Here is a 12075-nt window from a genome sequence, read left to right on the forward strand (position 1 = left end):
ATGAGCTGGATCGTTGACTTCTAAACCCCAAGAGAAACGAGTCCATCTGGGTTTGAGGCTGCCAGGAAGTTATCACAGTCAATCTGGTCACCCTTGAGAAACGGCAGCCAATAAATTACTTTTAATTAAAGAGGCAGTATCAAGAGGACTAAAATCTATAATTCACAGAGTACTAAACCTACAGAAATTAAAATGAGGCAAGGGAAGAATAGAAAAGCTGTAAAACTGGGTGAGAAACAAGAGGTGGCCCATTAGCAAGAGTCACTGGTGATAAAACTCACAGAAGAATTTTAGAAATGAAGGAAGGACTGAATTACCAGGCAGCCTTACAAGCAAAAGGTGCCAAACAGGCTTCTCTCATCATTGAGTTGGGAACTGCAAGGGTTTTTTTTTTTTTAAGCCAGTAATTGCAATAGGGACATGTTTTCTTTTCCTGTCATTAATTAAAGAGGGTGGAATGTTAAATAAAAAGGTTTGGCTGACTGCAAACCACATCAGAGTGGAAAATATCTATGTTATGCAAAATGCCATAGGCCTCGAGGAACAAAATGGTACAATTGTTCTCTGTATCTATATAGCTCTCTTCTCATAGGAGGGCAAAGCAACTTATTTCTTGGAACTTCTAGAGAAAATATCTGGCATTGTAGTTCTCTTCCCCATCTTCTTTCTGCCTCTCATTTGGGCTTGAAATCTGAGGTTTCCACGTTGTAACTAGATTGCCGCAAAAACTGACCTCCTGAGTATCCTGCTCCTATAAAAGGGGTGGGCACCCTTCCGCTGATGTCTCAGACTTGAAAGTTTCTCTTTTATAAAACACTTCCAAGAAAATGTATTGTTGTTCTAATTGTTTAGTATTCTAAATTTAATACAGCGTAATTATTTGAGAAGCGACTTGTTTATGGCTTGGACCCTTCTGTGCCCATCATTGGAATACAGAACTCCAGTTTGTCCTTTATCCACATGCATATCTTGTAGAGTTATTATTATTGTTGTTGTTATTTAGAAGTAGTAGTAGCAATAGTCAGAGTTTCAGTAGAAGAAGGTTTCAATTTAAATTTGGTATGTTTGACTGACATCGTTTTGCAAATAGAATTAATGTGAATGGCTATAATTGGGGCACCTAACTGTCCTGGTTTGCAGGGGCCTGAGGAGGTTCCCTGAATGTGAAACTTTCAGTTTTAAAACAGGTCAGTCTTGGGCAGACTGGAAGAAGTCGGTCACCCTATTAATGCTAAGTGACACTCTATTAATGCTAAGTTAATTATCTCAAAAAACCTAAGAAGCAGGCATTATTTCCCCACTTTCAGGTAAAGGAACTGAGATTCAGAGGTTAAAGCAACATGTGTTGTCACAGCTAACTGGGGGCAAAGCTTTGCGCTAAACCCAGGTCTGCTTGGCCCCAAAGCTTGTCCTCTGCACATCTCCATGGTGCAGGCTTTGATATACAGATTTCAGAAACTGCCCCATTGTACTTGCGATTCAAACCATGCATATTCTGTGGCTGTCCTGGGAATGCCTATTTTGTAGCCTTTGACTCTTTGGGCTAGGACAGTAAGAATCATCCAATTGCTGAATACTTGCTTAGGTTTTTAAGCTTAGAAAAGCAGAGCATTTCTTTGTATGATCTTTAATAACCTTTTGTGAAATCTTGCCAATAACTCTAAAGAAAAGCAGTTATGCAGTTCGGAAAGTTTACGTTTCCATTCTGGAAAGCTCCCTTACTGCCCATCAGCTTGAGGGGAATGCTGTTGTCAACTTGGCTCATTTCAAATAAGGCTCCTGTGTGTCTCTATGCCGTGCCCCAGTCCTCAAAGCTTTTATGCAATAACGCCTGAAATGGAAATCTGATGGAACTAGCCTCATAGTTGCCACACTTTTCTTTAGGAAACAAAATTGGTTGTGGGATTTTATGAGTCCTCTGCTTTTAGGGAAAAATAAACCCATGAAAGTCACTGCCTGCCCTGCTGCCAGTTCAGGCTTGGAAGAGGTGAGTGTCAGACTGAATCCTTCGACAGCACTGACTGCTGATTGTTAAAGCACGGGTACACCGACAGATGAGGTGTGCTCATTCGTTCCTTCATCCATTTACTCATCCAGAGTTAAATTGAGAACCTACTACGTCTCAGACTATGCTAGGCACTGGGAACATGAAGAGGAAAACAGTGAAATCCTATGTCATGAAATCAATGGATAAGGCTAAAATTGTGTATGGTCACAATTATCTTTAAACATCCCTCAAATCACCCATGAAGTATTACTTTAGGTCAGGTTCCCTAGAAGCAGAGCCTGGGATGAGGATCCTTGTACAAGGAAGTGATGGAAAGAGTAGTCTCCGGTGAAACCCGTAAGGTAGTGGGGGAAGCAGGGTGGGGCAGGACCAAGTTCCCCAAACACGTGAGCTCAACTGAACAGCGGTAGGGTTGCCTCAGCCTGATCCTGCAGGGAGCTCTGGAGCATGAATGGCATCATAGATTCATACCCCCTTGAGGCAAAAGGGCCAGCCTTTTGTATCCCCAACAATCAGGCATTGGCTTTGGGCTGTCTCCAGGAATTAGGGTGTAACCTCTGGCATTTCTCATGGAGGTGGCTCCAGTCAGATGAGGGCAATTCTCAAGAACAGGGTGCTGCTGTGAGCAGTTAGCAGCCAGAACTCACAACAGCTGGGGAATGGATGTACCGGCCAAGTAAAGGGAAACTGAGGGGGGCATTGCCAGCAGCTACTACACAGGATTTATGTGACATGTTAGAAACCTACATATCATTTGTTAATAAATACAGTGAAAAATTAATTTTTCTCCAATGGTACAATATTTCACCATTTCTTCAGATGCACTACAGATGAAGTAGTTGGCTTGTGTTCAGGGACCATGTTGTATGAAAAATATGCCTCTACCATCACAAGACTCACACGCAGCATGGGGAGATGCTCACGCTGTGGAAGATTCTCCCACAGATCTCAGACTGACTCTGCTTTCCAGGTAGCACACTCTGAGATGTCATTATATAGGATGTTCACTGGGAAGTGCCCTGTCAACACCTGTGGGAAGGAGGGCTGGAAGCAGGAGTGAGCAGAGGGACAAGTCGAGTCACAATGCAGGCCTGACAACAGCCTCAGCTGACGCCATCCACTGGGGAGCTCTGAAGCTAAGTGGCTTGTCTGAGCTGGCCTGCTTTGGGCCAAATGGCCAGGCCTTGATACCCCTGCATTTACCCCCTCATTGGGCCACCTCAGGAAGGGCAAGGCCCTGGGTGACGTGGCTCTCTGAGGCCACCCTGAGGGGACAACTGGTGGCTATTTGCTGACTGCACTCCCTGCAGCTGGACCGCAGGGCCTTCCCAGAATGAGGATTGGGTGGCACATGTCTTTGTCCAAGATAGAGATGACTCAAGGCCCATCTCATGCTATTCTAAGCATGTGATCATTGAGTGGGATGGGTGCAAAATTACCTCCCGCTTGCAATTGTTAAAGACTGGACGCTGCTCACTAGCCGAAGTTGCTTCCCTTGAAGGGGGTTGGGGGGATCGGGCACATATGGTTGAAGAACCCACAGTTTAGTCAATGCTTTAGTACTAGTGTGAATTCTGGACTTTTGTCATTGGTGTGTCTTCACTTAGAAGAGGATAATCTATCCTACTTTTTACTCATTGTACTTACTCTTTTCTTTTTCATTTTGATTTAGTAACAGGCATTGTGCTAAGTACCTTACATGCATTACCTTAATCTAATCCTTACAATAACCTTATGAGGTAGCTACTATTATTATTCCCCAATTTACAGATGAGGAAACTAAGAGTTAGAGAGGTTAGAAAAAACTTGCCCATAGTGAAATTATATAGTCAGTATTTAAACCAAAGTCTATCGGACTGGAAAGCTCAAACCATTAACCACTCTACTAAAACCAGCGAAGCCTTCACATTACCCTTTGATGGACCTCAACTAATTCACTCATTCATTCGACAACATTTTACTGAGCATTCCTTATGCCAAGCTCTGCTCTAGGTTGCAATTAGAGAGTCAACAGAGAAAGGTACGAAAAGGAGTGTATGTGCCTGTGTTCTTGTGGGTCATTTTTCCTGCCCCTCTCTCTCTGTGTATGCGTGTGTAATAACCTCAAGAGATTAATGCAAATATGAAGACCTTTGGATATTTCCCAGTAACTCAATTCACTGTGTTAAACTTTTTAACAGACTAAAAGAGATGCTAAACGAATGTCTGCAAAAGAAGTCACCATTAACGTTACAGACAGCATCCGACAGGTGGACAGAAGTCAAAGAATCACGAAGAACTGCGTCAACTAGCAGAGTGTTCAACTAGAAGAACAGATGGTCTTCTTTGGTGCCCTTCACATACTGGATGCCATCAAGGAAGCCTGAGGAAGTGGATGCCCCTTGCTGAACGTGAATGTTGCTGAGTGCCTTGAGAGACTGTCTCACCTGGCAGCCAGTGGCCGTCTGAGCTGTCATGACGCTCTCAGCCTCCTATTTATCACGTCAATGTATTGGCACGGCACTCACGTATGGTAATCGACTGCAAATGTACAGTTCTGCTTGCCTCCTTGCAGCTCCTGCAGTACAGTCTGGTGTAAAAGTGGTGAGCTAAAGCCACAGACCCATTTATGAAGCACAGAGAGGTAGAAGGGGCGGATTGATTCCATGTGTGATAGATTCACACGTCGGTTCTAAGCGCTCCTGGCCACGGTAATGTGCACTGCTTCAGGCAAGCTTTTTCTTGTGTTCTTTCTTTTTGAGTATCACCATCACAGAGCTTACCATGTTCACTTAAAAGGTTGCTTTCACCCAACTCTAAACCACTGTTTCTAAAGCAAGAAACAGCAAACCTCCGTGTTATTCTTGTTTCCTTAGCTCAGTATGAGACAGAGGCAGATGCAATTTCACACAAACTAACCCCGCCAACCCCCACAGTGGCGTGTCTTTGGGAGGTCTCTATGATGCAGTCACACCCACTTCTCTGTCTTCAATGGCCCCCATGCTGATGTCCATGTCAGCCTCTGAACCACAATATCACAGTTGTTGTGGTTGATGCATCCAACCTGGGATGCCTAGGATGCATTTTTTGTAGCTTTCCAAATTCCTTTGCTTGTATTCTTCAGTGTTTTCTCTCTCTAGTTGGGTCATTTGCAATTGTTAAAGACTGGACACTGCTCACAGGAGGGAGATAATCCAGAATATGTTGGCAGCTTCCCTTTACACAGCACAGGGCTTCCCTTCAGCCTCTCTGTACACAGCCCCAGGACGATGTCCTTTTGGTACCTGCAGAGGAATCACTTTAGAAAGTCAGTAGTACCTGGTTGATGCACATTCACACTGACATTGGACTGGCATGTACTCTGTTAGAGATGAGGTAGCTGATGCAGTAAAAAAGAAAAAAAAAGTGTTTTGATAGGAATAAAATTTTCTAGCATTTTTTTAAACATGTTAAGGTGGAATTATTTTCCTCCACAGTAATGTAGCATGATTTTTAAAGGACTGTTAACATGCCTGGGGTTGGGAAAGGTAGGACTGAAATTGTACCAAATGATACCAATAAATTCCATGTTAGCAGATAGATGGTGTGTGTTTATATCACAGAGTTCAGAGAATTGACATGAGCAGGGTAGAACTCAGATACTCGGCCTCCTCACCTGCCAACTCTTATTCCCCAAACACAAGTGGGCAGTGTCTTTTCTTTCTTCCTTCCTTCTTCTCTTCTTCCTTCCTTCCTTCCTTTGGTAGATTGCATATTTCTTCCATAACATTAAATGCCATGTGTCAGGAACCATGCAGATGCTGAGAGATTTGGAATCTGGCCAATCAAAATTGTATATCCTAAATCCCACAGTGGTCTTAATAACTAGGAGACCAACTTAGATGCTAAGGTATAGTGTGTGTTGTAGATTGCGCTGCAGTGTAATCTCACTTTTATATTCAGGATAGGTTTCTGTCTCAAATTCCAGATCTGGGTGTTTTCTTAATCACTGTATGAGACTTTACGAGACACAAAACTATGGTTTTCCCAATCCTCTATTATTTTCTGATTCTTTGAAAAAGGGCTTTTCAGGAACTTAATGTTCTTAAAAAATTTTTTTAAATAATAAAAGCAAAACCTGTGACTCCTGTGTCCCCAGTGGCATTACTCAGCAGGAGCCCCCAGCTGCCAAAGCTTGGCATTGATCCTGCCAGTACAAGGGCTCGCTCTCCCAGGGCACGTGCTTTGTGTTTTATGTAGGGTATTCCTTTTCCAGTCCCTGTGCTGTCTGTCAGCCATGGGCTAAGCCTAGTTTCTCTTTACAACCTTGTTTTTGCATCACTTAAGTGCTACATGTTGTTTGGAATTTATCAACTTGAGAGGGTGCCTCTGTTTTATATAGAAACAATTTCTCACTTCTGAGGGAGAAGGGGACGAGGACATATATGATCTTTCTGCAGAACAACCTGGATTTCACCAAGACAGTGACCAGAAGTTAAAACATGTTACTGGAAATTCGTCTGGCAATTTTTTCATGCGCGTATGATACGGGAACTGAGTCTTACTATCCTATCGGCATAACACTTTCTATTGCAAGTTTGTGTCAATAAAGTCATCAATTTCAAACATATGGACAGTTACAGAGACTCTTTCCTGGAACCTTCAATTTGTATGTAGAGCTGCTTAGATTTTTTTTTTTTCTTTTAAATGAAGGGTTTTTACATAATTGATCCCTGTGAATGTTTCAAAAAGCCTTGTACAGTAAGTAAGGAGAATGCTATCAGCTCCAACTTACAGTTATAAAAGTATTTATAGTCCACTCAACCACTAAGTGATGGAGGAGGGATTCAAGTGAGGGAAGTTTGCCTGCACATCCAGTGCTTTTTCCACCGTATATCATGGTGCCTTTCCTGGCAAGAAGGTCTAGCATGGCTAGGAGACTCGGCCATTTGGAGAGGAATTATGACAGACTGAGACTAGGCTGAGCCCAAGTCTAAGAGTGACCGGCAGTGACTAGAAAGGGATGGTGAGCTCTTGGGGAGTGGGTCTGGCTAGGCTCCCTTATCCCTCCAGAGAGGATGACCTTGACCTGGTGTGAGAGGACACCTCCAGTGAAAGTCAGAAAGAGGAGAAACTTCACAATTCAGAGGAGTTTGGAATTGTACCCTCAGAAGAGCTGCTAAGACCCAAAGGTGAGTGAAGTCATAGCAGCCAGGGACCACCTGTTCTGCAAATGCCCCAAGAACTCCTTGGATCTGCAGGCGAGGGACTAATCCTCCTCACTGCCCCCCTGCTGCTCACCTGCACAGTGCTCCCACCCCCAGCCCCAGCCCCCAGGCTACCTGAACACACACTCTGGTTTGCAGTCTAAGCTCTGCTAACCTTCACCTGTTTATGCCCCTCACTGGCTGCCCCACAGGCCACACAAATGTATCCCATCCAAATTTGCTCCTCTATGCAGGATTCTCAAACTGTCACTCTGCTGAACCAGATGGCAGACATGCTTTGTTTGGCTGTCATGGTTGTAAAACTGGAGAATGTCACAGAAAAAGCAAGCTCTAGCAGAGACTCCTAGTTTAGAACTCCATTATCCATTTTCCCCTTCTTCCTTGGCTCGGCCCAAGCCCACTTAAAATAGAGATTACAGTTTCTAGGTTCCTTTGCAGCAAGGAGTAGCCACATGATTAAGTTCTGTCCAATGAACTAAAATGAGTAAGGCTTGGAAGCTTCCAGGATGCCTCCTTATAAAAGAATGATCAAGCCCTTTTACCTTCCTGCTTCCTGAAATAAGGAGGTAATGGTTGGAGCCACAGTGGTCCACTGGGTCAGGAGCTGATCCTGGGAATGGAAGACATGCCATGCTGAGCAACAAGTTAGAAGAAACCTGGGTCCCTGATTCCACTGAGCCTACATGAGCCTTAGACTTCACACCCCAGACCTCTTTTTGTGGGAGAGAAATATACTTGTACGTCATTTAAGCTGCTGTTTCAGGTCATTACTCACAGCCAAACCTAATTCTAATTGATATATAAACTTTCCATCTTCTGAAGATGTGGAAGATCTTCCACCCCTGGGCCATTCTTGCCACTCAGACACAGTCAGCTGGAGCTGATAAGGCTGTGTTAGCTGAGGCTGGGGGTCTCCAGATTGTGAGGCCCCCACCACACATTGTGGCTTACACGTGGCAGCCTCCCATTTGTGTTACCTGCTGGAACCCTGAGACAGTTGTGTTTGCAACCCCTGCTCCAAATTCTGTTCCCAATGTATTGTTTTCATGTTCTTTTCACGCGTCTTTGAAATATAGAAGGTCCTTTTACCACATCCCACCAATCTGACAAGTCAATCTCAGGAGGATTTTCTGAGTTGGAAAATTACAGATATGATTTAATATTTAAAATTATGTATTCACTCCCCCTTTTATTTACTCTGTATGTATTTATCAAGAAGCTTCAATGTGTCAGAAGTTGGGAGATGGTCAGGAATAAAACAGACCTGGTCCCTGCCCTCAGGGAGCTGGTATTCTAGTGGAGGAAACAGATAATGACAACATAAGAAATAAATTATCACAATAATTTAAGATGGTGATGGGTGCTGAAAAGAACATTCACAGGAGAATGGACGGGAGGGAGGCAGGAATGGGGCAGGGGCCCATTTAGGAGGCTGTTGCAGCAGCTGTGGGGAGATGTTAGCGGCAAGGAATAGGGTAATGGTGGTAAAGATGGATGGAAGTGGGTGGATGCTGAGTATGTTTTGGAAATGGAAACCTTAATATTTGCTGATAAATTGGGTTTAGGAAGTAAAGGGAGAAATCAGTGTGATTCCTAAGTTTTTGGTTTGATCATGTTAACCTAAAAATAAAGAGCCAAAATGAGAGGCAGAGAGGCATTTATTTTGGAATCAAAGAATTGGAATTTTGGGAGCACAGATTCAGGTAGAAACCCAAATAATGTCCTGCTAGGGAGTAAGAGTCGGGGGCTTTTAAAGGAAAAGAAGGGAGGTTGTATTACAAAGAATTTTAATTGGAGTTGGAGGCAGAGAGCTAGTCTTGGCTAAACATTGATTGGCTATTGATTCTGTCCTCAGAAAGTCCACAATCCACAGTCTTTGCAGTCAGGATGTCTGTTCTCCTGCTGACTTCTCAAACAATTGCTTGTAAAACAATTGCCATTTTGTCCTAGTCCAAAGGTTTGGCCCAGTCCAAGGTTCAAGAAAGCAAGGCAGTTTCTCTGGAAAGGCAGCTCTGACTCCATTTAAAATGGCTCCACCAAAGTCAATTTTGACAATCAACAGGGTTCCCGGTAAGATAGACAGGGTGAGAGAAGTTTTGCGGCGCGGGAGCTTGGAGGGTGTTCACCCAGCTGAGCCATATTTCTCCATCTCCCTTACAGTTGCTCCTCAACTATTTCAGCAATATTTAATTCTCCTTCAATTACTTCAAATCATTCCCACAAACTATCCCCCATAAAAAACAGAAAAACCAGCATCAGAAGGACTGTATACTTAATTCTCTTGGGAATTTGGAAGTATTAGAAGATTCTGACATGATCAGAGAGTAGATCACCCGATCTTTTTGACCCAGCAGAGAGCCAAGTCTGGGCACTTACTCTAGAGTGAGCTCCGCAGTTTTAGTTTCTTAGCTAGGCGTTCTCCAGGTAGAACTCTGCTTTGAAAGGAAAAGGGCTGAATAACATTGCCCTTTCTGACCCGCACGGCCCTTTTCATAACATTGCCATGTGCCAGAGAGAGAGTTGAAAATGTTTGTTTGCCTTTTGAATTTTATTTCATTATCCAGAGAATATCCCCTTCTGTTCTAATAGATACATCAGCCACGGGATGGCCTATGAAACAGGAGGTGGCAGCCAGACAGCCAGGAAAAACAGAGAACACAGGCTTCCGGGGCACAGGACAAAGGCTCAGCTGGCACCTTATAGTAAGTCCAGGAGCCTCTCAGAGGCTCACTTCCTGTCAGGGGAAATAATAGCATCTTTCTGAGGGTGTGTTGTGAAGATTAAGTGAGATAACAAATGTAGATAACAGTATCCACCACATAATAATAATTACAGCCCTGTGCCAGGAACGGTACTAGGTGCTTGACACACGCTACTTGTAATCAATAAAGCAGTCCTGCCAGGTGGGCCTCGTTAGCCCCACTTTACAGATAAGGAAACAGAGACTTAAACACCCAAAGCCACAAAACTACTAAACAGCATAGCTGGGATCCGAACCCATGTCTACCCGTCTATAAAAACCCATGCTCTGTCCATTGCACCATGAGTAAGTGCTCAACAAATGTTAATTTCTTCCTGTCATGATAGATGGCAAGTGACTTCACAGCCCTTTTTATAGCATCAGTGTCTCCGCACTTCAAAGTTGTCTGTGCTAATGCCAGGATCAATGATAGCACCCCAGATACAAATCTGCGAAATTTTACCTTTGTTTCTTTTAAATTTTTATCTTCACAGCAACAAAAGCAGTAGCTCTCTTTTGAGTTGTGCCACAATATTAAAAGTCCTTTGAAGGTAATGCTAATAAATTTTGGGGTCTTTCTAAAACGTATGGCAAACCTAAGTATTGTAGATCTACCATAGTAATCACTCCTTCCTCTTTGTTCCAGAATAGGAAACTGAAGGCCTGAGCCAGCAGGGTCCCAAGCAGAAAGCACATGCCAGCTCAAAGGGCAGCACTGTGCCTTGTACACAGCGGCCTCTCAACCACTGCTGTGGAAAAGAACAACATGGAATATAATTGTTTTCCAGTTTAAAAAAATTAGCAGGTAGAAAGAATTATAATTGCTTAACACAATGGCTGGCAGTACAGCTGCACATGGGAATCACACGGGGAGCTTTACAAACTATTCATGCTTGGTCTCACCCTGTGGGATTCTGGTTTAATTGGTCCAGGATACAACCTGGACTTTAAGATGTTTCAAAACTCCCCAGAGGGTTCTAATGCGCAGCCAGGGTTGACAACCACTGCCTTAGCAGATCACGGGATTAGTGTCTCCAGAACTATATGAGGGGGTCTTAAATCACACTCCCTGGGTTTGAATCCCAGTTTCAGCACTTACGAGTTTTGTGACCTTGGGCAAGTCATTTAACCTCTTCGTGCTCCTGTTTGGCCATTTATAAAATGGGACAAATCGTATCTCATGGTAGCAGGAGGATTTTGTAAAGACATATATATATATATATATATATATATATATATATAAATAAAGCACTTAGCACAGTGCCCAGCACATGAAGATAAATGAAAGGTTGCTTATTATTGTCCAACTGTGACCCAGCCATGAAATTTGCAGGACATGGGCAGGGCCTGGCATAGAAAGTTCAGCTCTCAAGGATAAATGTGCTAGAGAGCTGGCTCCTCATTTGAGTACTTTGTTTCTTCTCACGCACCACAAGTGTACATTTTCAAGATCAGCATTTCTTATCCAATATAAAATGCACCTTGGACAGCCTGGGTTGAGGAGCGCAACTATCTTCAAGAATCTTCCTAAGGAGTATGTGCTCGGCCCTGTGCAGAAGCACCGACTCAGGATAACACGGAGGAAGAAAACTTGCTTAGTTGGTTTTGGGCTGTCGAAGCTTTACATTGTTCCTTTAAACTTCTCTGAGCTTTCATTTGCAAGCTCTCTGGAGGGCAGTTTTCCCCAAATTGGTAACTAGCAAGCAAGACAATTTTAGATGTAAAGGAATCCCACTGGAGGAGTTGTATGGCAATGGATTTGGAGTTTCTTCCTTTTTCTTTTGCGCCAATATTGCCCAGAACCTGCTGTCAACTCTGCAGTGCTGTTCTTGAAGAAGGAAGAACCCAGTTCCAGCGTGTTTGACTAAGCTGCACCCACTGCAGACCCACTGCAGGCCCATTTGGTTCTCCTCGGCTGTTGAAGATATCCCAGTTTTCTCCCTGGCTGTCACAATCAGAAAAGACCCGAGTAAATACATATTCAAATACATCACTTAAGTGGGCACAGAAAATTAAATCCTTTAAAAGGAGCTCCTTCTAAAACAGCTTTGTTTGAGATCCTGGGGAGAGGAAGAATAGGGACAATTCACCCACTGATTCTTGAGCAAAATCAAGGCTAGTTTTTGCCCCCGCACAAAGAA

At 43.5% G+C, this 12075-nt stretch overlaps 1 protein-coding gene across 4 annotated transcripts in view; it reads left to right on the forward strand.

Moving 5' to 3' along the window:
* BAALC (BAALC binder of MAP3K1 and KLF4) overlaps window positions 1-12075 on the forward strand; it is a 115311-nt gene that overhangs the window by 74991 nt on the left and 28245 nt on the right. For 2 of the 4 annotated variants that reach the window (XR_011493295.1, XM_014867697.3), the window contains one exon: window positions 4189-6596. The exons of 1 other annotated variant lie outside the window; for it this stretch is intronic. Coding sequence is in view for 2 of the 3 variants with exons in the window: in XM_014867697.3 (XP_014723183.2) it covers window positions 4189-4299 (111 nt within the window). In the remaining variant the exon portion in view is untranslated. Of the gene's footprint in view, window positions 1-2827; window positions 2979-4188; window positions 6597-12075 lie in introns of those variants that run through there. One more of the 4 variants, XM_044743856.2, reaches the window with a different exon arrangement.

This window comes from Equus asinus, chromosome 12 (genome assembly GCF_041296235.1).
Source record: "Equus asinus isolate D_3611 breed Donkey chromosome 12, EquAss-T2T_v2, whole genome shotgun sequence".
Lineage (NCBI taxonomy): Eukaryota > Metazoa > Chordata > Mammalia > Perissodactyla > Equidae > Equus > Equus asinus.